Raw genomic sequence first — 22,713 nt, 5'->3', positions numbered from 1 at the left:
CTGCGGTTCAGGAAAGAATCCTTTAAACTCTGACAAAAGTTCAAACCTCAGTGTAAACCAGGCCACCGAGACATTGCTTATATACCAGACACTTTCTATTCAGGAGGCAGACAGACAGAGAGCCTCCTTTCATTTTACAGTTTCCTGGCAGCAGGTGGAGTACTTTGTTTCTGTTCTGTTGCTCTGAATTCTGTGCTAACAAAGCGGTGCTCTTTCATGATGTCTTGAGTGATGAGAGCTGCTTTTCTCTTCTTTCACATCATTGTTTCAGGATGCATAAAACCTCCAAAATACATTTAAAAGTGTACATAAAATGTAAAAACTTTGTACTGTACTATTTTGTCTTTTCATAAAAGCAATGCATTATAAAGAAATCATATCATTTTATTCTGAGTAAAGGCACTGAATTAATAGTGACCAGAAAAGCTGCAGACCAATAACAATCATGAAAAATAGTGTCAGAATGGATACGGCACATCTATGTAATACATAATTGTGTATTTTTGTATATATTTTCTTGCATTTTTGGCCCCTTTCATTCTTATTACTTTTTACACTAATTTTTCATTATTATAATTAATCCACGTTCTCAGTTTGAAAATAGCATTTGAGAACATTTCAGTGTTTAAATACCAAAAAACTGATCACATTATGCAATTATGAATAAATGCACATTGGCACAATGTGAGTGTCTAAACACACAGGAGACAAATAAGAAGAATATATGAAATATGCAAATACAATAAAATTATACAATATCTGTTAAACATGGAAAAGTTAATGAGAACATTAAATCCATATTGATCATCAACTAAGTGAAAAAAATCAGTTGTTGCATCTGTCTGGTATTCTAAAGCCATGGTTGTAGTTGGATGAATAATGAAATTATATACAACATCATCATCATCCATTTAAATATCTAGGCATATATGAAAATAACTATACAGTGGCCCTGAAAAGCCAAGAAAACATAAAATGGATGCATTAGATAAGAAAATATCAAACCACATGGCATCCATAAATCAAGTTATTTTACTATCAATAATATACTATTATAGGCCTGTTAATATTTTAATTCGTTTTTTTCTGTATTCATTTTAATTTTAGTAAATTTGTTGTGTTTTTGTCATTTATTATTATTATTTACTTATATATGTATATAGTTTCAGTTTTTAATTTTAGTTTAATTTAGTGTATTTTAGTACAAAATGAGATTTTTTATTCCATCTCAGTTAATGATTTCACTTTAAGTAATGAAAACGTGTTTTTTTTTTGCTAATACTCTTAACTGTCTGGTGAGTTGTAGTGAATTAATAGTCAAACAAACTTATTTTGGTGCAATGTTGCATTTAAAAAGTGTGCCTGTACTATTTTAAAAACAAATGGCACTTGGTTTGACATTTTGTTATGTAATGCAAAGCCATTCATACATATTTACGTGTGGCTTAAGTGTCAAAACAGTTTCTGGGGTCATTGTAGAATTGTCAATCGCATCCTTTTGTGATTATAAAAGATCAGCAACCAAAGCAAACTGTCATGTCCCCAGCTAGACTGGAAACTACAGGGTGTTTTCATCAGCCGTTTGCAATCGTGAGTGTTAATTGTCTGAGTGACTGACAGAATGAATGCCTCCCCGCTGCGAGATAAGACACGCGGGCATCTCCAAGTTCATCCCCACACATGGTCTCAATGGCTTAAGAGGCTCAGATGTGTTCAGCTGTAGACAAAACGGATGCCACTATTAGGAAGACTCGTGTTGAGAAGTGCCAGTCGCTGCGGTGGGATGTCGTGTGCAGGGGAGGAAGCAGAACAAAAGGGCTGGTTAGTACATGAGATCCGCCGCTCCTGTGTTCGCATCCGACTCTTTGGCCTCCTGAAAGGGGAACTGGATCCCGGCCAGGCGGATGAGCAAGATGTTAAGGCCGTGCGTGAGGAAGGTGAGGAAGACGAGCCAGAAGGATCTGTCGTACCTCTCATTTTGCGTCTTGTAGATGAAGCTGGCCTCGTTGAAGCTGACGATGATCTCGGTCAGGCGGTGCAGCTTCACCTCCGAGGAGAACAGGATGAGCACCATGCAGGCGCAGAAACCTGACGGGAAACAGAATAATAGATAAAAGGCATAATAAACAAAAACTGTGATGAATTCTGTCATTATTTTCATGTTTTCGGTCACTCCTAGTGACCTCCAAGTCAATGGTCTCCTAAAGAACACTGGGGCCTTATTGACTTCCTCACAGAAGAAAGAACTTCATACAGGTTTCGCTTGAACTATTGAACTATTAACTCCCTTTAAAAAAGAAAAGCCTCAGAGCAACCATTGTTAGAGTTTAGCTGTATTCTTGACGCTTAGGTGTTTACCACATCCCTTCACTATAAATGAACTTTGATTATCTTGCCATTTAAAAGTGCATTTTATCTTGGGAAGTATAAGGGACTCTTTAAATCCATTTAGGTTTTTAGGGCCTTCAAATACAGCCCTAAATAAAAGTCTGTCTGCCCTTTTTGTATGCAGTCTCCAAAAGGGCAAAAAAGTCCCATAAAAAGGGCAGTGAGCAATAGTACAGAAGTCATTACTCACTGACTGAAAGTCTTGCCCTTTGGTGTAGCTGTCAAATTCTGTTCAAGTCACCATGATCAGACATGAGACGCAGAAGCATTTTCAGAGACTTGTGAGGTTTTCACTATGAAAATGACAAACTGTTCCTCACAAACAGCTAATGCATGACTCCATGAGACGTACGGGCTGTTATTAAGGTGTAGTCACATGTACTGCTGTTTAGAGAATTTGTGAGTGAAATACATCGATTTCAAGAGGAATCCATGCGATCAGAAAATATTTGCATGAAGCTGAAGGATTTCTCCACAATGGCTTCAAGCTGACCATCAGACAGCTGCTTGGGTTGAAAGAGACTTGTCAATTTACCTTTATGGTATATTATTGCCCTTTAAGAGCTTTGAAAAAGAAATCACCATGCACTTTCATTGAATGGAAAAGAGCATCAGAGGTGTTTTACCAAACATCTCTTTTTATGCTCCATGGATGTAACCAAATCAGGTTTGCAAAACACAAGGTGAGTAAAAAATAATCTTTTAATTCATTCATATTTGACATAATTCTGGCCAATGGCAAAAAAGAGAGATCTTCTCTGTCATTAAAAGAGGTAGTCAAAAGGCTATTGAACTTTGACAAGAAAATACCCTACCATTCAGGAGTTTGAGGCTCATTTTTTAAGACTCAAATGAATACTTTTATTCAGTAAGAATTCATTAAATTGATCAAAAGTGACAGTAAAGTATTACATTATTACAAAAAAATTTTGAATAAATGTTGTTCTTTTGAACTTTCTATTCATGTCTTTGATCCTTAAATAATAAGTATCAAGGTTTCCAAGAAAAAAAAGCACATCTGTTTTCAACAACATGATAATGGCCCGGCTTCACAGACAGAGCTTAGTTTAAGCCAGGACTAGGTGTTAGTTAAATTAGGATATGTAAGCAGCTTTTATAAAAATGCCTCAGAAATGAATATTACTAGTGTGCGTCTTGAGACAACAATGGCACTGACATAATTTAAGATATGTCAGTGCAAGTTATTTTCAGTTGAGATTGCTAAAACATGCATTTTAGTCTGAGACTAGCCTTAAACCTTGTTTGTGAAACTGGAGGATGTTTCTTGAATAACAAATTGGCATATTGGAATGATGCTGAAAATTCAGCATTGATTACATGAATAAATGACATTTTAAAATATATTCAAAAACAGGTATTTTTAATTGATAATATTTCACAATATTACAATTTTCACTGTATTTTTAATCACACAAATGCAGTCATGAGAAAGAAAAAAAAAAACAATCCTACCAACCTCAAACTTCTGAACAGCAAAAAAAATATTTTAAGGGCAAATGTAAGCATATTCAAAATGTAAAATTTATTGTTTTTTTGTTTCCACCCTGCATAATCAGTGACAGGACACATGAAAAACCATTTAGGGTTCCCCTGATATGCTTTTGCTTTAAAAAATAAAAATTTAAAGTTATGTATGTATTTATTTAGTTTTTTTAACACAATGTTACAAAAAAACAACAAATGTACTTTCACTTATAACGTACTGGCTGCTGTTATTAATTATACTTACTTTTAATTTCTAAAGTTGACCACACTTTTCTTACTTCCCATTATCTGCAAGCGATTCTGCTTTATTGTTTAGTTACTGGTGTTCAGTTGTGTGGACAGGTCAAATGGCCTATTAGAGTGCCATCAGTACACACACAACAGAGGCACCTGACACTAGAGATGCAGTGGAAATCTGGCCAGTTCCACCAAGCGCATTCATTTCCATCACTTTATTTATTTATCATTCAATTCTCTCTGCTCAGGATAGCTGAGTTCACTTTCTCACTACTAACAGAGAGATATTAACAATTGCAGAGGCTGTTTTAACCGTGCTTCAGTAAAGAGCCTGTCTAAATGGATGTATGCATGAAATATTTATAACATACTGTCTTCAAGATCTGGATTTTCTCTCAAGATTCAAGAATTCAAGCTGCCATTGACCTGGTAAAAGCTTTACTTTGACATAACATTAACAGTGATTCTTTGTATTTGTTACAATGTAAAATTGTTTATTGTTTATTTTACAATGTAAAAAGTATTTTTCAAAGTAGTAATAAGGACAATGACACAATTTAAGGTAACTTCTATTATATCTAAAATGTACTACACATTTCTGAGTGAAAAAAAAAAAGTTTAGTGTTTATTGATCATTGTACTATAGGTACAGCAGGTGTGACCGTGTCCAAACTTGTGTGTGTGTGTGTGTGTGTTTGCATGTGAGCAAGTCTTACAGCTTATCATGTTCCAGAGGTAAAGGCCCTGGGGTCCATGCAGTGTCTCATATGGGCTTCCGAAAGCATTGTAAAAGAAGAAGCCACAGGACACTGAGGAGAAGACGATGAGCACCGCGCAGAAGAAGATCACGCTCACATGGAGACTGGCCAGGCCCACGCCCATCAGGTCAGGGAAAACTACACAGAGTGAAGAGATTTCTAACATGAGCTCCATCGAATGAGGCCTAATTTAGGATTGGTGAGGATATGAATTATCATCATCCATATGTGAGGAAAATGTACTGGGAATCAGTTTTTACATTTTTCATCAATGTCTTCAAGCTATTGTGAGTGACTGTTTCATTTAGATTCTGGCCATGAAATTTCAGTACAATATGTATGAAAATTGATTTGAATCATTAAACGTAATCTCTGATCATATCTGTCCGCAATTTGCATGCATCTCCCTGTGAGTAAAAACAAATTTACCATGACAATATTCTTTTGTTCTGCTAAATGTCTGGCTCTCGAATCTGGGGCTTTTCCAGATCTCATTAGGAAAGAATGAATCATTGTACATGAAGCTGTCATAAAAGATCAATCTGAGCCCCATTCAAAACCCCAAAAATGAGACAAGTCCTTCCCAAAACTAGAGAAAAACAACTGAAAAACTCAAATCTGATAAACTGAACAATGAATTAGATGTCTCGTGAAACTCTTGGACTCTTTTAAGTCTGTTATATCTATAGTCAGAAGGGGATTTACTTTGATGATGACTAAAAATGAGATGTGTTTGTGAAGGTCATTTTGAAATACAGTAGGTTTGTTACACGTCAGTGGCCTCAAAAAACTTTAAAGGGAATTAATTAGAAAATTCTGTCATAGTTTACTCACCCTCATGTCATTCCAAACCTGTCTATCTTTCTTTCTTTCACGGAACACAAAGAATAAACATATTTATATTTCTGGTGTGTGTGTTTTTTTTTCTTCAAAAACTTATACTGAATTTTTTTTTCTTAAAGGCATAATTCACCCACAAATGAAGATTCTCTCATTGTTTTTTATTCACCCTCAGGTTATTCCAAACCCTTGAGTTTCTTTCTTCACTGACAGAAAAATAATAATAAAAAAGTATAGAAATGGTACCTTTAGGGGTGCAACATTTTGTCCCTAAAAAGGGACACCTTTTGTTGTAAAAAAAAAAAAAATGGGTAAAAAAAAATAAAAAATACAGAAAGAAGGAGAAGAATAATGTTGGTAACCAAACAGTTGCTGGTAGCCACTGCCTTCCATAGCAGGGGAAAAAAATAGCATGGACGTCAATGCTAGCCTATAAGTGTTTGGTTCCCAACATTCTTCTAAATATCTTGTTTTATGTTCAGCAGAAGAAAAAACTCCTACAGGTTTGGAACAGCATGAGGTTGAGTGAATAATGACAAAGTTTACATATTTGGGTGGACTCTGTCTTAATATGATTAAGTTACTCACAAGAGAAATAAAAGGGTCTGTCTCCCAGACCACACTGTTTCATGCCCTGGCCGTGGAAAAGTCCGTAGTTCGTCCTTCCGATGAATTTCTCCAGCTCTGCTCCGGACGCGTTGACGATCTGCGCGCCCGTCTTGCACAGAACCGTCGCTTGAACCCAGAACTGCGTCCCCATCGCAGCCGCCACGACCAGAACACAACCAAAGCAAAGCACGCCAGCGACAGAGAAAAGCACTTTCTTTTGACGGCTAGGCATTATGTTTGACACGGCGAAGAGCGCAGCCACAGAAATCAATGGATACCCACACGATTACGCGCAACGGCGATCTTCCTATAACCCAACATGGAAAAGGACATTGTGCCGTTGTCGATTTCACCTTTAAGTCTAAAAACACGAATGCTATGAAACGATCTCTAATGCTAGATAGCACATGTTGGCCGAGTAAAGTTGGATCCCAATGTCTTCTCTGGATAGAATTACGCAAAGCGCGTTCACCTTCCTCCGTCTCCAAGCAACCGGGTTGAATGTTGAATGATCAACATCTCTGGCTGCATTTAATAAGGTTACAGTTTATTATGTGAGGTGTAATAGCGGGCTAGCTAAATATATGAATATTAAATAATATCCCAAGTAAATAATAGTCATGCCCGTTTTGACTTACTGAGCCTTCACTAGACTTTTCTGACACACAGCATGTCATCAGAGGCATGACTCACGTCTTTCTTTCAATCATTTCTTTTATCAAAAATAAAAATGTAACCTTCAATGCAAAAGGTCATTAATCAAAAAGAGATAGACTCGGGAGAGAAATAAGACATTATTAAATGTGGTAACAATGATTTATTAAAAAATAAAATAGTTAAAAGAGTAGGCTACAATACAAACATTTCATAATCTCTTATCATTTGAGCACCACTGAAACGTGTGAAAGCGGTCTATTAAACATGACTGTATCTGAAATCACCCCTATACCCTTAAATAAGACACTATTTGAGGGGACCGCCATTGTTAGCGTCCAAACCCATAGTGGAAATTTTTGAGTGCACTCATTCAATCCCACAATGCACCGCAAAATCGAGAGGACAACTGATCTCAATGGCTAGAGTACCCATAATGCACTATAAGAGTCGCGCACCTCGTCAGATGAAGGTGTCTGCTGCTGAATCATCCATCTATTCATTTTAGGAACTCATTCACAGCATAATACAGCATAATACAACACAGGTATACATTCATTGTATTAAATTGTTTCACTAGGGCTTATACATAATTTCCATGACAGAGTTCAAGATAAATCCTCCTATTGGAGCTCCCAGTTTGCCAGTTTCAAGTGATTATTAAACTGCAAACACAAACTTTACAAAAGCAGCATTCCTTCCACTATTTTTTTTAAATGTATGTACATATACAACACTGTATTATATCACCACTGCATAAAAAAAAAAAAAAAAATATATATATATATATATATATATATATATATAAACAAATAGTTAACACTAACATGTGGGTAATGCAGCATTTACAGGATATATATTTTTTGTTGTACTCTTCCATTCACTCCTCTGGAAGTTTACCCAACCCGGAAATGTGAAAAAGGTCTATTTATTGATTTGTATTATGTATTTGGGATATGAAATACAATTTATACAAACATTTCCGCACTGATTGAAAAATAAATAAACTAAAAACATATTAAATTTCATGCTTGAGGTGCAGTTGTCCTTGGGATAATGGTCCAGGTCCTGGTCCTCTTGGTCCTTTTTTTTTTATATGTGACCCTGGAGCACAAAACCAGTCTTAAGTGTCAATTTTTCAAAATTGAGATTTCTGCATCATCTAAAAGCTGAATAAATAAGCTTTCCGTTGATGTATGGTGTGTTAGGATAGGACAATATTTGGCTGAGATACTTTAAAGTTGTCCAAATGAAGTTCTTAGCAATGCATATTACTAATCAAAAATTAAGTTTTGATATATTTATGGTAGGAAATTTACAAAATATCTTCATGGAATATGATCTTTAATTAATATCCTAATGATTTTTGACATAAAAGAAAAATGGATAATTTTGACTCATACAATGTATTGTTGGCTATTGATACAAATATACCCCAGCAACTTAAGACTGCTTTTGTGCTCCAGGGTCACATACAAATACAGTTAAAGAACTCTGAGCATCATTGCGCAGTAGATCTTCTGTAGATTTAGTTATATTTACATATTTTGCCCCCAAATTCTCATCAACTATTATTGCCAAAACTTTTTAAACAGACATTGTTTTGGCCAAATGTCTTTGTGCATTCTTTTTCCACAGGCTTCTGCTTTGTTTTTGTTTGTTTTTTTGCTTTTTGTACATTGCTAATCCACAGTTCCTTTAGAAACTCTTTCTTTACACTACATTTACATTCAGCAAATGATTTTGCACTAATACTTGGTCCATAACTCTCCTCCGGTTGAATTTTCACTCTGTGTCTGTGGTCGGAACGCTGCCTCTCCTTGAGAAGGCCTTTGTGATCTGAAGCCTGAATGCACGGCAGATGACAAAGTACAGCATTGGATCGAAGCACAGGTGCAGGATGGCGAGAAGCAGAGTCGACTCTTTAGCCAGGAACAGATTCTTTCTTAAAGTGCAATCAGTGATGACCTTTATCTGCGTAAATGTGTATGGCATACGCACAGCATGGTACGGCACAAAGCACACCACGTATGCCAAGGTCACCAATGCAATGTTTATGAAGGCATGTTGGGCACTAGCCTGTTCCTCAGGGTCAGATTCACGCCGACCCCAGAGCCGCTTCAGGACCAGGCCATTGGACAACAGCACCGCTACCGAGGAGTTGAAAAAGATGGCCATGCCCAGAAACACAGACAATGCGTGCCAGTGCTTGGCCATATCATTTTTTAAGTCTGAACACGTTAGGCCAACTTTCTCTTCAACGTTTTCTTTGATAGGGAAGGCCATGTTGGGCACGTTGATGAAGAGCACGAGGAACCAGACCACCGAAGACATCAGCACCGCAAAGCCCACTTCCTGCAGTCGCAGCAGTTTAGAGCTGCGGGTGATCTGGAGGTAGCGCTGCACGCTGACGAAAGCTAGGAAGATGATAGACGCGTACATGTTGATGTAGATGAGCGGCGCACTCACTCGGCAGAGAAAGATGGTCAAACTCAGAGAATCGTTGCCCAGATCTTTGGCAATCTTGACAGGTAATGCCAACATGAGGAGGAAGTCGGACGTCAGAAGATTGATGAGGTAAACATTAATGCACTTTTTAGCACTTCGGCTGGTTATGAAGGCCCACAGCGCCACCAGGCTGGTAGCCATTCCAATCAGGAAGATGAGGATGTAGACTGTGGCGAAGGGCACCATGTTGTCGTTGACCACACAGATACTGGCGTTCGAACTCCCCATTTTGGATCTGGACTGTGTGAACTCTAATAAATAAGTAAAATCAAGGATATCGAATAAGTATGTTTTACTTCTCTTTTCTTCACGTGACTGTACCTTTTAGGTCTTGTTAGACCACCGAGAATAACTGAAGCTGATCTGAACACAGTTCTGTCTTTCACTTCACCAGAAAGTAAAAGGTATCAGTAGAGGAAGTGGTAAATCCCCTGTATAAGCACGCAAAAACATTTTCCTGTTTACTTGAACAAGGATATGATGTCACGTATCAGCATCAAATAGAACATGTTATGTAGCAATCCTGGAAAGAGAAAGAGAGAAAAAATATGAAATACTTTTCCTGTTTTAGTTATGTTTCACAATGCTGTTTATAGGAATGTATGCACATGCTGAAGCTGGTTTAGATGTGATGATAACAATGTGCATCAATGCAACTGCAATCAAAGCAGTTTCTTGATCAGTACTATTAATGTTTAGTTGGAAAGACGTTGTCCTTTAATATTAAAGACAGTTTCTTCCATGCTAGATAAGCTAGTAAGACTTTAAAATAAGGTTATAATTATTAACATTAGTAATTACATAGAACGACATTATTACAAATTACATAGAACTAAAGCATGTTTTTATCTTAATTTTGATTAAATGCATTATTATTATTATTATTATTTACAAATACATTATTAAAATCAAAAGTTCTGTTAATGTTATTTAATGGCCTTTAGCTTACATGAACTGAAAATGAATAGGTGTATTTTCATTAACTGAAGTTTAATGAATATAGGCCTAACTGATGTATTACAAATTCTTATCTAATGTTAGTAAATGCATTAACTAATAGGACCTTAGTGTAAAGTGTTACTAATACGTTTAGACCACCTGACAGTCAAGCTGCTGTTTAGTAAGTGTCCATAAAAGCAGTGTTTAAATTGGGTTACCATTTTGTTTCATTAAATAAAGTTAAAATAAAATTTAAATAAATTAACAAATAAATAATCAATCTGCAACTGTGACTTCACATAAGGTATCTTACAAATATTCAAAGTTGCAAGCAGGTATGTTACGGTAAATTACATTTTCTAGTATCAAATAAAACAGTAGCAAATGAAATTGTGCTCTTGTCATGTCTGCTTCCGCACTAATAATGCAGACAGTAAGTGAGAGTTCTTAAAGTGTATATTTTGTAATAGTTTAGCAGGGTTTTGTGGTAATAAAGCCATTTTGTATAAATATGACATAACTATCAGCTACAGTTTATTTGAATTTGTTGTGCATTTTTCAACACCTGATTCACTAACAAAAAGACCCCTCAAGAGCCAATAATTTATGCTTTGAATGCCTAAAAGCCCATAGCTGACAGTCAAAGTGCTTAGTTTGTCTTCTTCTTAAAGTCACTAACTGCAACATTATGATTTCAGGACAAAAATGTAAATTAAAAGCATAACTTTGTATCTTTCTCAAAGTAATCCACAACTGCAATACAATCTGTTTGGATTGTTCTCATCATTTATGACTTTATACTGGATTACGAAGGGCAGATAATTGTATGTACTGTTTTGACCAAACTTTGTTAGCATATTCTGCATATGTTGGTCAGGAAAACATTGAATATGAGCTTTAGAGAAGTGAGTCAGATTGTGGTAATCTAATGGGCTGAAAAAGGAAACTCATTTACATGGACAATAAAATACAGGCGGAACTTTGGAAGATGTTATATTGTTATAGTTCACTTTTTAATAAATTCAAATTGCTCATTAATATAATGCACATTGTTTCTCATTTCCCACACTTGTCTCTCCAGGAAGTAAATACACATCGAGGACATCAAGTCAGTCTGAATCAGTTTAGAAACTTAGACTAATTATCAGATGCATAAAATCTCATGAAGAAACAGACGCATGGTGCCTCGTATCAGAATTAGATTTTGATAACTTACCGCATGACCAGACTGGCTTCTCCAGCAGACATCAGATCAGACGCTGGAGTAATGCGATCCTGCTCTCTAGCTGTATATTGTTCTTGTTGAATGATCTATACAGCTTCTGAGATACTTGTTTGGAGAGTTTCTTCATTGGTTCAACTACATTACAAATCCAGTTTCCGTTTTACTTGGGGTTTGGTCTCAAGTATATCAACCAATGAAGGAAAGCGTTTACCACACCTACAATGAAGTGAAATGACGCAGCGGAAACGTGAACTTTCCAGATTCTGTGTCTGTAGACAACCACAAACCACAAGTCTATGGCTCTCATTAGCATGCGCTCTCTGTGCTGTAAGTTCCTGGTTGAAAGACAACAGGATGGTTTTGACTTTCAACTCGATGTGTTAAACATAAGTTGCACTGTTAGTGTCAGTTAACAGCGTCTGTGCTTTCCACGTCATCGAATCGAGTTTCTGTAACCCAGTCAAATCATTAAAAAACAAATCAATGCATATCCACCAAATGTTTAATGTTAATGTTTTGCAGCTGCAGTTTGGCACAGTATTACCTGGGAAAATCCTTTGGCCTGCAGATATATTGTCATAAGTTATACCAAATCATTATAAATAAGGCGTACCATTTTCAGATAAAATATCTCAAAATTCAATACTTTCATTTAAAAGGGCAAGACATTTAAATACGAAACAGAGAAGTAATTTCAAAGTGTTTTTACACAATTATTACCAGCAATGCTTCATTGTTTACAAAATTAATGCATGACTCCTTTTCAAAATAAAATAGCAATAAAGCATTAAATTAAACAACAATAAAACATACTTTTAAGCTAAAAAGACAACTTTAATATTTTATTTTGCCATTTTTTATTTTTTCATAGCAAGCTAAAAATATGTCCAAAAACACAATTCTTTCATATCACTTTATATATATATATATATATATATAATATCACATGATCCTTCAGAAATCATTCTAATATGCTGATTTGCTGCTCAAGAAACATTTGTTTTACTATTATCTGGTTTGAAACCGTGTGGAAACCGTGACACATTATTTTCAGGATTCTTTGTTGAATAGAAAGTTCAAATGAATGGCATTTATTTGAAATATTATAAATGTCTTTACTCTCTCTTTCGAACAATTGAATGCATCTTTGCTGAACAAAAGTATAGCTTTCTTTCAAAAATTCTAACAGTATATACACAGTAGTAGATTATAGATTGATTCTGCATTTGCCTATACGCAGACAATTAAATATACACATTAACATATATTTTTATATTCTGTCCATTCGTATATTAATTATATTGCACTATAATTTGAAAAACAAGCACATCCCCAATTCCACTTTCTGGTTGGGTGGTCAGGTAGAAGAGGTCACATTTACAGTCCCAGTTCAAGATAAAATATTAATTAATTACAGCAAATTCACTATATCATCTTCACGCTGTAATCAATCAAAAAATGCTGCATGTAGAAAAGGAAGCTAATAAATTGATGTAGTAAACTGCATTAGATTTATTGAGCCTTCATCTGCATTGCATAGTTTGTTTCATTGTTAGTAGGAGAGTGTTAAATGACACTTTCACGTCGTAATGTGGATATCTTTGTTTCAATGTAGCTCAACATGTTGCTCATTCGTCTGTGCTGGCTTTTATCGTCGCTGTCTCTCATGGAATCTGACATCCTCCTGAGGCCCAGCTGGGCTCTGAAAGCCTTGCAGAAGATAAAGTATATAAGTGGATCCAGACAAGCATTGAGCACCGATAGCAGGACAGTCAGCTCCTTCAGGACGTAGAACGCCTGCGCCGTGCAGAGTTTCGTCTGAGGTTTGATGAATGCGTAAGGCAGCCTAACCAAATGGTAGGGCACAAAGCACACACAAAAAACCACCACGAGCACCAGCATATTACGCTTAGATTTCCTGAATGTTTGGCTTCTGGATGTGGTCTGTGTGGACAACTGAGCTTGTTTGACCTTTTGCAAAGTCCCCCAGTACAAAGCAATCAGAGACACCAGCACAAACGTGAAGAGCACCATAGACACACTGTGAGTGATTTTGTAGACCAGACTGAGCTGGGGACTGTGTAAGGCCTCGCAGCCGCTTTTCTCAGGCTTGTGAACGTGACCCCAAGAGGTCAGGAGAAAGAGGATCAAGTAGACGGAAGACATGGCTAACAGGGAAAGCCACGTTCCTATGGAAATGTGTCGAGCGGTACGAACCGTCTGCAGAGCATGAGTCTCCAATGGCCGGACAATCTTCAGGTACCTGAGGAAAGAGTAAAAGAGCAATATATACATAAATTACTTAATAAAAAATAACAATGTTCCATGCTTGAAATGATATATGTTTATTTCTAAATAAAGCTGTAATGTCATGCCTTGGAAAAGAGAATGGGTTTAACACAGCTCTCTAAAATGCTTGATTTTGATTTGACATTTGTGGCAATCTGACATTATTCCTTAATAATGACAATAGCTGTGCTGTATAATGGCTGCTCATCCAGGTATTTTAGGTCAGAGCTTTTCTCGTATAACACCACAGACTTGCTCTCTCTTGTTTCAAATGAAGCTGCGGCAATCTTGGCCAAAACCCAGAAGACTGATTCGCCATGGGTTCTCTAGAGATTTTTCTATGGGTTTTCATAATGTATATTTTTTTCTTCAATTCATTAGTAATATAATCTAAATAATATACAATCCTCAAACATTTTATAGTACAGCATAAACTGTACACACTCACAACCCAAACGTTCTTATGAAGTTACTTACAGGTATTGCATACATATATTCTGAAACACAACTTTTTCTGTATCCTATGGGTGTGTGTAATGGTTTAGATGTGTGTCAGTTCATGTATTTCTTTCTTCAGTCGAAAAGAAATTAAGGTTTTTGATGAAAACATTCCAGGAATATTCTGCATATAGTTAGCTTCAATGGACTCCAAACGGTTGAAGGTCAAAATTACAGTTTCAGTGCAGCTTCAAAGGGCTATAAACGATACCAGACGATGAATAAGGGTCTTATCTAGTGAAATGATCGGCCATTAAAAAAAAAAAAAAAAAAAAAATGTATATGCTTTATAAACACAAATTCACAGTTTCTGCAATGTGCATTCGTGACGTAATGACGTTGAATAGGTCACTCTTGACCTTAAGAAACCTTAATTTATTTTCGACTGAAGAAAGAAATACATAAACATCTTGGATGACATGGGGGTAAATTATCAGGAAATTTTTATTTGAAAGTGAACTAATCCTTTAAGTAGGTGCTTGAATGAGTTGCATACCTGTTTGCAGCAATGAAGTCCATAAAGAGAATGCTTGCATACATGTTTAGATAGAATGCTGATGCTCCAAAGCTGCAGTAAATGTTGCGTATTATATCTGAACTGTTGGTGTAGTTAGCAATGCGCAAAGGCAAACAAAGACAAAGGAAGAAGTCAGCTGCGGCCAGGTTCTTCATGTAGACTGTGACGCTGGACTGGACACGCTGATTGGAAAAAAAATAAACCCGCATCGTGATGCAATTAAGCACCAGACTGACAAGAAACACTAGTGAGTATGCAAATATGAAAGCAGGGTGAGAGGGGATCTTTGAAAATTCACAGGAAGCATTTGTTCCTGTGACAGACGTATTTGTTTCTGTGATGTCATCCAGGACAGTGGTGAAGCTGGTAAGCGGGGCTGCAGTTCTAAGAATCTGTGAAACTGCTGACTCCATCTATTAATGCACAAGAGAGATAGAGTCGTTAATGTCACCATAGGTTGTATAGGGGATTTTCTTGATCCTCAAAGCTCAAAAAGTCAAATATGGTGTAAATCCATCATTCATAGAATGGAGAATCTTTATAGGCTATGTGTAAGATTATGACTATAAAGTGTGTGTAAAGTTTTACTATTGAATGTCTTGCTAATAGACGACTAATGATTCTAAAACATTAAACATATTAAACCATTAATCACACTTCAGTGCAATATTTTGAAGTTTATGGTTGAATGCAGGCAATGCTCTGTATACTTTCTCATTAAACCTTGCTATACAAATGAAACCTAAAAATAACCCTTAGAGAACGGTGTCTGTGTCTGAAATCACATACTCTCTGGGCAGGCACTTCTTTTAAAGGGGTTATTGGATGCCCATTTTCCAGAAGTTGATATTATTCTTTAGGGTCTTCATGAAAAGTCTCTAACATACTTTGGTTAACATTTCTCAATGATAGTGTAAAAAACACCCTTTTTACCCTGTCAAAATCAGCTCTGTTTTCAGCAAGCCGTTTTAGTGCATGTTCCTTTAAATGCTAATGAGCTCTGCTGACCCCGCCCCTCTCTTCCGTGGGGTGACGATCCATTCTCATGAGACTGTTTACTTTAGCCGCGGAACTTGCTAACGAGCACGTAATTAGGAAAGGCAAAGATTCATAAAATAACCTTATAGTCACTTCTTCTGTAGATGAAGCTGGATCACGAATGATTCGCGCGAACACAAACACAGTTAGGTAGATCGGAGGATGCATTCCCTTTAAAAACAAAGGTAATCCACTGTGTCTTCAGCAGCTCAGATGTCAGGAGTAATTGACTACTGCTATGTTCATTATTACATCCAACACCTCAATTTGCTTAGGAGCCATTCTTGTCTATACCTGCTCCGGCGTAGAAACAATGGCGGACTGTCTACAGATCACTCAGGGAGGGTCTAAGTTAAAACTCCAGTGTCAATCAACAATCATGGGATGGGCCTGGGTCTGTGTGATGTCATACAGACAGGCATCTGAGAATGGCTTGATATGAGAAAGGGGAAATGTCTTAACGAGATAAAAAAAACCCCTTTATCATTATAGGGTGGTTGTGGCCACACACTGCCAACACGCATTTCAGTTCAAACAACTTGTAAAAGTGCATGTCGCATCCGATGACCCAATGATGATAGTGTTCCATCAATGGAGCTACAATCAGCTTAGGTTTACGATGCTTTTACGCAGCCCAGAAAAGTAGTAGGTGATCTGAGAACTTTTTGTCTACTGTTTTTATATGAATACTGTGAATTGGGCATACTACTCTTTTCACATTCTGTTTTTTATCCGTTATATACGGTAGAAGGGGAAGTATGTGGTTTCAAATGCAGCCATTCTGTCTAGGTTATTATCAGATCGTTGTGCAAAAACCTCCTTGCAACGTTCTGACAATGTTAGTTTATGGTTACAAAAATGTAAGCAATTCCTAGAATGTTAGAATGGTTCTCAAAAAAATAATCAAAAGGGAAGCATACGCTAAAAACTACAAAGCTCTAGTCATACAGGATGTGTTCTTCAGGGCTGAATACAATGTCACAGAATTAAACTGAACACCAGATTCTTGAGGTGCTCTGGGCTTCTTTTATCTTGATACTATCTCATCACTGTGCAACAGAAGAGCTAAATACAGCTGTCAGTCAGCATGTGCAGCCAACTATTTTAAAAATAGAACATGCGATGCATGTATCCTGTGCAAGCAAGTCAAACTTAGCACAGAGTGATTTAATTTGACAATTCAAAACGGATGTTCTCAAAAGTAAAAAACAGCTATTTACATCTGATTGCTTCTTTCCTACTTTCTGTGCTCACATATTGCACTTTAATACAGACAAATGTACCAGTTTTTCATTTAAAATACTTTTTTATAATATGACAAAATCATCACACCTTTAATATGTTGTGATTTCCGTTACTGTTTATTTATGTGTAAAATTCTCACAGAAAGCAATGGAATGTCACAGCGCACATCCTCATTCTGGGTAACAAACCACAAGAAAGATATTCCCTTTTCAGTCAGGGATAATTAGGTCTAAACTGACCCCATTCACCTGTTTATGACAGCTACTGCATGGATTGTTAATCAGCAAAACACGTCAAATATTTTGAGAGATGAAGCCAAAAAATTTAAATTTTCGACCTAAAATGACGAATCAACACCACAGGTTTATATCATTATATCATAACATATTGTTGCAGAATCAGATCTCTGTCGTTCTCTTGCAGTGCTGAGAGCTGCGTAATGTGACATCTATCAAGTTCAATGATTGATAAAAAGCGTCTCTTTAATAAAGGTCAGGTCTGTTCACAGGGGCCACTTTAAGGTGCTCTTTTCTGCACCACAAATGTTACGGACATCATACTGACACACTGTGACTGTGTTGATACTGACATTAATATTTTTATATATAATGCCAAGCATTGAAAAAAGGTTGTTCATTAGCAACTAGTACATATCAGAAAAAAACAAAAAAACAATCTATTACTCAGCTAATTGGCCATTTAGAACAAAATAACCACAAAGCACTCTATAAAGCACAAGTCATTTCTTGGTAATTACACATATTGCATTAAAACTTTAGTACGTTCATTAGCACTGAGAGGTAAATAGCTTAGAAATATCAAAAAAGTCCTGACTTAAAAATGAATGCATGATATAAACAAGATGCAAATAACAAATGACAAAATCTTCTCTCAAACTGACCCTAACGTTTATAGTAGAACCTTAATTGCAATTAACAAAAAAGCTAATTAGCTGATCACGTTTAACTTACTTGAAATCCTCACTTGTAGCCAAGCTGTCCACTGAGCTTTGATCTAGAGTTGGTCTTTTTCATCCACTTCCTTCATAACTTCCTTCTGTAACATGTAAAGAGGAAATTGGGTTTTGTATGAATCTCTCTCTCCCTCTCTCTCTCTCTCTCTCTCTGTGTGTGTCAGTGTATGTAACATAAGTCAAAGTATGTGATAAAAATGCAAACACTGGTGGTCGGAGGATCGGGGAGGGGGGTGGTTGGGTGATTTTGTGGTGGCACATGATAGACACTGATGTTATAGAGTACATGAACAGTTGCAGGACTACACTATGAGCTGTAATAATATTTTTATTTTTTAGTGATTTGCAAGTCAAAATTGTTTGCCTCCCATTTTGTTTTCTCAGACATGAAGCAAAATTCAGGCTAAGTGTTGTACTTTAAAAATATTGACTGAAAAATAAGAAACTGCTGGAGGGGATTGCTTTTTGAGAAAACTGTGGTTTATGTTATGCTGTTGTGAGTTTTATTTCCAAAGAATCAATGATTCACTTTTAGAGTAATCAGTTTAGTTGATGCCTGTGTAACACTATGTTCTGATCATGCAAATACCTTGCTATAGCTGTGGGCCATCCTGAATAATTAGCTGTGTCGATATATCAGCCTAACAAAGCCTCTTTCACTGAATAATGTTCAGTAAAATGGTAAGAACCCGCAAAGTTCCTGTCACGTCCAAGCTCTTTGCAACCTGAGACTACTCACTTGTGAGATTAGTATCAGTGAAGCTGCATAAGGTTAGAAAACTGCTGATATAGTTTTGCAGATTTGCTGCTTTCTAGTGGAGTCTCTATGAAATGACATTCTTTCAACTGCATTACAACAGGCTGGAGTTACTTGTGACCATTGTCTAACATTAAAATTAGCCTAGAATTAAAGTATCCCCTTAAAATTGTCATTTTAAGGAGTCTCGACCTCAAGGTCAAGGACAACTTTATTATCCGCATGAGGGCACTTTGTTTCACAGCCAGCAGTAAGTAAGTAAGTGAGTAAGTAAGTGAGTAAGTGAAGTGACATTCAGCCAAGTATGGTGAACCATACTCGGAATTCGTGCTCTGCATTTAACCCATCCAACGTGCACACACACAGCAGTGAACACACACACCGTGAGCACACACCCGGAGTAAACCATACAATAACAAAACAAGCACCCACCACCTTAACTGTATCCAAAATTTGCACCCACATTTTTTTGCTAATTAAAAATGTTTTCACATAAATGAATGAAAATTAACCAGGAAATGTATGTATTACCTCTCTGAAGTGCCAACCGGAATCCTTGCCAGTAGTTGTCTGTTAAAAACACGGAGCCCATTGGTGCTATCGGGACAAATAACAAAAGCCAGCTGGACATAAATAAAAGCTTTTCCCGAGGCTGCTTCTGATACTGTAAGAGTTGGTACTTCTTTTAAATTACTGTGTAGTATGAATGTAAACTGGATGTACTACATTCCTCATGTTGTTATCACGTGACCTACCTATTACTTCACTGCCATTCATTGGATTCCATTGGATAGGGGTGGACGATACTGCACATTTTGTAATTCAAGTAAATACAGGGTCAGTATCACTGGTACCGATACCAATACTTTTTCCTTTTAAAAACATTCATTTAACTGACCAATTACACTTCGAAAATTAACACTAACTAATGTTGATATGACTAAAATATTATATTCACCTTAAAGCTATGAGGATATTATTTCATGAGTTCACCCTTACATCTAATTTGATAGTAAATAGTAAGCATATTTTGGCGTGCTGTCCTGGGGGAAGGCTCCGAGCCCGGAATATGGCCCGAACCCAGAGAACTCCTCCTATCCCTAATATGAGATAAAAATATGGGTGGGGTGAGCATAATTATAGGGATAATAGGGGTGAGGAGTTGGGGTGGAAGAGGTCATTGAACAGAGGTAGGCAGGCTGAATATATATATATATATATATATATATATATATATATATATATATATATATATATATATATATATATATATATATATATATATATATATATATATATATATATATATATATATATATATATATATATATGTATTGTGCTAGTTAGGATGGTTAGCTAAACGAGTTGCACCTGTACCAGATTAGTTAATAATAATAATAATTCATTACATTTATATAGCGCTTTTCTGCTTTTCTAAGCACTCAAAGCGCTCTACATTGTAAGGGGTGGTGTCTCCTCGTCCACCACCAGTTGATTATCTGACTGTGCTCCTCCCGAATCTTGTTAATAAAACATAATTTGCCTTTCTGAAAGGAGTTTGCAAGCAGATGTGCCCAGAATTTGAAAGCAATGTGTAAAGTTTCATGTTAAGCATTTTCCTCCGATAGAAAATAGTTATAAAGAAAAAAAAAAAAAAAAACTTAACATGGCTTACGGACCTATTATTCAAAAATCACTTTTATAAGGTGTTTGAACCGTGTTTGTGGCCGCAGTGTAATGGATACATGTTTTTGTGTCATGTGTCACTTTGGGTGGTCTTGTTCTTGGTTTGGTGTCAGGATCCTGACACTCATATGTATTGTCTTGTCCAGGGGTGTACAAACCTGTTTTTGAAGGGCAAACATCCTGGAAATTTTAGCTCCAACCAGCTCCAACACACTTGCCTAGAAGTTTTTTAGTGAGTCTAAAGACAATGATCAGATGTTTCATGTATGTTTAACCAGGGTTGAACCTAAACTCCACAGGACAGTGGTCCTCCAGGAACAGGTTTGGACACCCCTGGACTTGTCCTGGGCTGCATTCGAAAACTTAGGTAACTGACTTGTTGCCTCACTGCCATCCTATCAGGCAATGACTTGAAGGCAGCATTTGCGCACAAAGGCACTTCACGAAACTGATTTCGGACATACTTCTGAGGCAGCGTAATGGTTTAATGGTCTACAGCAAAATATAGAGAGCTTTAGTGATAACTAAGTGAATATTTAACTACTCGCTAGAAATGACATCAAAAGTGGAAAAACATACATTTACACACAAACTGACCACCGACTGCAACTCGCCATCTTTAATTTTTATTTGAACTGTCACAGAATGGAATGCACAGGATTGGGGGATATCAAAGGCAGTGAAGGAGGCATCTCAGGAGGCAGGAAGTGAAGCTAACATTGAATTCGGACATGCCATAATGCCTTCCTACCTTGAAATGTGTAACATTTTTCAGTTTTTGGATACAGCCCTTGTGTGAGTATCCAGTTTCTGGGATTGTTCTCTAGGCCACTGGTTCTCAATTCCAGTCCTAAGTCACCTTTATTTATATAACGCTTTTAACAATACAGATTGTGTCAAAGCACTTAACAGTATCAAATTGGAGGATAGAGTGTCAGTAATGTATAATAATAAGATTAAACACTCAATTTTCAGTTAAAGGCATTTCATTATTGAATTCAGAGATGTCATTGTCTAGCTTAGTTTAGTTTAAATAGTATCTGTGAAATCAAATTTATGATAATCGCTAGAAATTAAGTGTCCCCAACTGAGCAAGCCAGAGGCAACAGCGGCAAGGAACCAAAACGTCCTCTGTGACAGAATGGAGAAAAAAAAACCTTGGGAGAAACCAGGCTCAGTCAGGGGGCCAGTTCTCCTCTGGCCAGGATATTATTGTTTATTTATTGTTTACTTATTGTTTTAATTAAAATTTTAAATGTATAAATTTATTATATTTCTATTTTTATATTGTTGCAATTTCTAACAATTCTAACAATTTCTACTTCGGTATTTTATTATATTTTTAGTTATTTGTTTTATTTGAAGTTTTATTGTATTTTAAGTTGAGGTCTTCACTGGGGATATGTCCCCGGGGCTCATCCAGGTGTCCGGCCTCCGCCGATGATCAGGGCCACATAAATCATCTCCTGGCGCCGATCCCCCATCTGATCTGGACACGGACTGAGAAACAGAATAAGAAAGAAACAGACAAATATTAGCGTAGATACCATTCTTCTTATGATGTAACGAGTACATCATGTGTTATGGGGAGTGTCCCCGGTTCCGGTTGATTTAATTAATGCAGCCTAACAATCCTTTAACAGATTTGAATAATAGAAGTGTATTAGTGTGTTATGTGTAAGCCAGGTTAAATAAATGTGTCTTTAGTCTAGATTTAACCTGACAGAATGTGTCTGCCTCCTGAACAGTATTAGGTAGATTGTTCCAGAGTTTGGGTGCTAAATAGGAAAAGGATCTGCCGCCCGCAGTCGATTTTGATATTCTAGGTATTATCAAATGGCCAGAGATTTGAGAATGCAGCGGACGTAGAGGACTATAATGTGATAAGAGCTCGCTCAAGTACTGAGGAGCTAAGCCATTCAGGGCTTTATAAGTAATTAACAAGATTTTCAAATCTATACGATGTTTGATAGGGAGCCAATGCAGTGTTGACAGAACCGGGCTAATATGGTCGTACTTCCTGGTTCTAGTAAGGACTCTAGCTGC

General features: G+C 36.7%; 3 protein-coding genes across 3 annotated transcripts; all 3 read right to left on the bottom strand.

The window, feature by feature from the left end:
* Window positions 1-367: 367 nt before the first annotated feature.
* Window positions 368-7,003, bottom strand: LOC306851157 (clarin-1-like). Its single transcript, XM_079387283.1, has 3 exons — window positions 6,318-7,003; window positions 4,848-5,027; window positions 368-2,088 (listed from the first exon to the last, which is right to left on the bottom strand). Exons 1-3 carry the CDS (start codon window positions 6,568-6,570, stop codon window positions 1,823-1,825), a joined length of 699 nt encoding a protein of 232 aa, XP_079243409.1. The 5' UTR covers window positions 6,571-7,003; the 3' UTR covers window positions 368-1,822.
* Window positions 7,004-8,666: 1,663 nt separating this feature from the next.
* Window positions 8,667-11,808, bottom strand: LOC306851179 (G-protein coupled receptor 171-like). Its single transcript, XM_079387316.1, has 2 exons — window positions 11,656-11,808; window positions 8,667-10,023 (listed from the first exon to the last, which is right to left on the bottom strand). Exon 2 carries the CDS (start codon window positions 9,726-9,728, stop codon window positions 8,778-8,780), a length of 951 nt encoding a protein of 316 aa, XP_079243442.1. The 5' UTR covers window positions 9,729-10,023; window positions 11,656-11,808; the 3' UTR covers window positions 8,667-8,777.
* A 921-nt stretch (window positions 11,809-12,729) lies between these two features.
* Window positions 12,730-19,680, bottom strand: LOC306851053 (P2Y purinoceptor 14-like). Its single transcript, XM_079387099.1, has 4 exons — window positions 19,513-19,680; window positions 18,223-18,307; window positions 14,948-15,381; window positions 12,730-13,927 (listed from the first exon to the last, which is right to left on the bottom strand). Exons 3-4 carry the CDS (start codon window positions 15,379-15,381, stop codon window positions 13,231-13,233), a joined length of 1,131 nt encoding a protein of 376 aa, XP_079243225.1. The 5' UTR covers window positions 18,223-18,307; window positions 19,513-19,680; the 3' UTR covers window positions 12,730-13,230.
* Between the last annotated feature and the right edge of the window lie 3,033 nt (window positions 19,681-22,713).

Source organism: Barbus barbus (genome assembly GCF_936440315.1).
Source record: "Barbus barbus genome assembly, chromosome: 31".
Taxonomy (NCBI): domain Eukaryota; kingdom Metazoa; phylum Chordata; class Actinopteri; order Cypriniformes; family Cyprinidae; genus Barbus; species Barbus barbus.
Note: the sequence above shows the minus strand (reverse complement) of the source record. Positions and strands in the feature narration are given on the sequence as shown.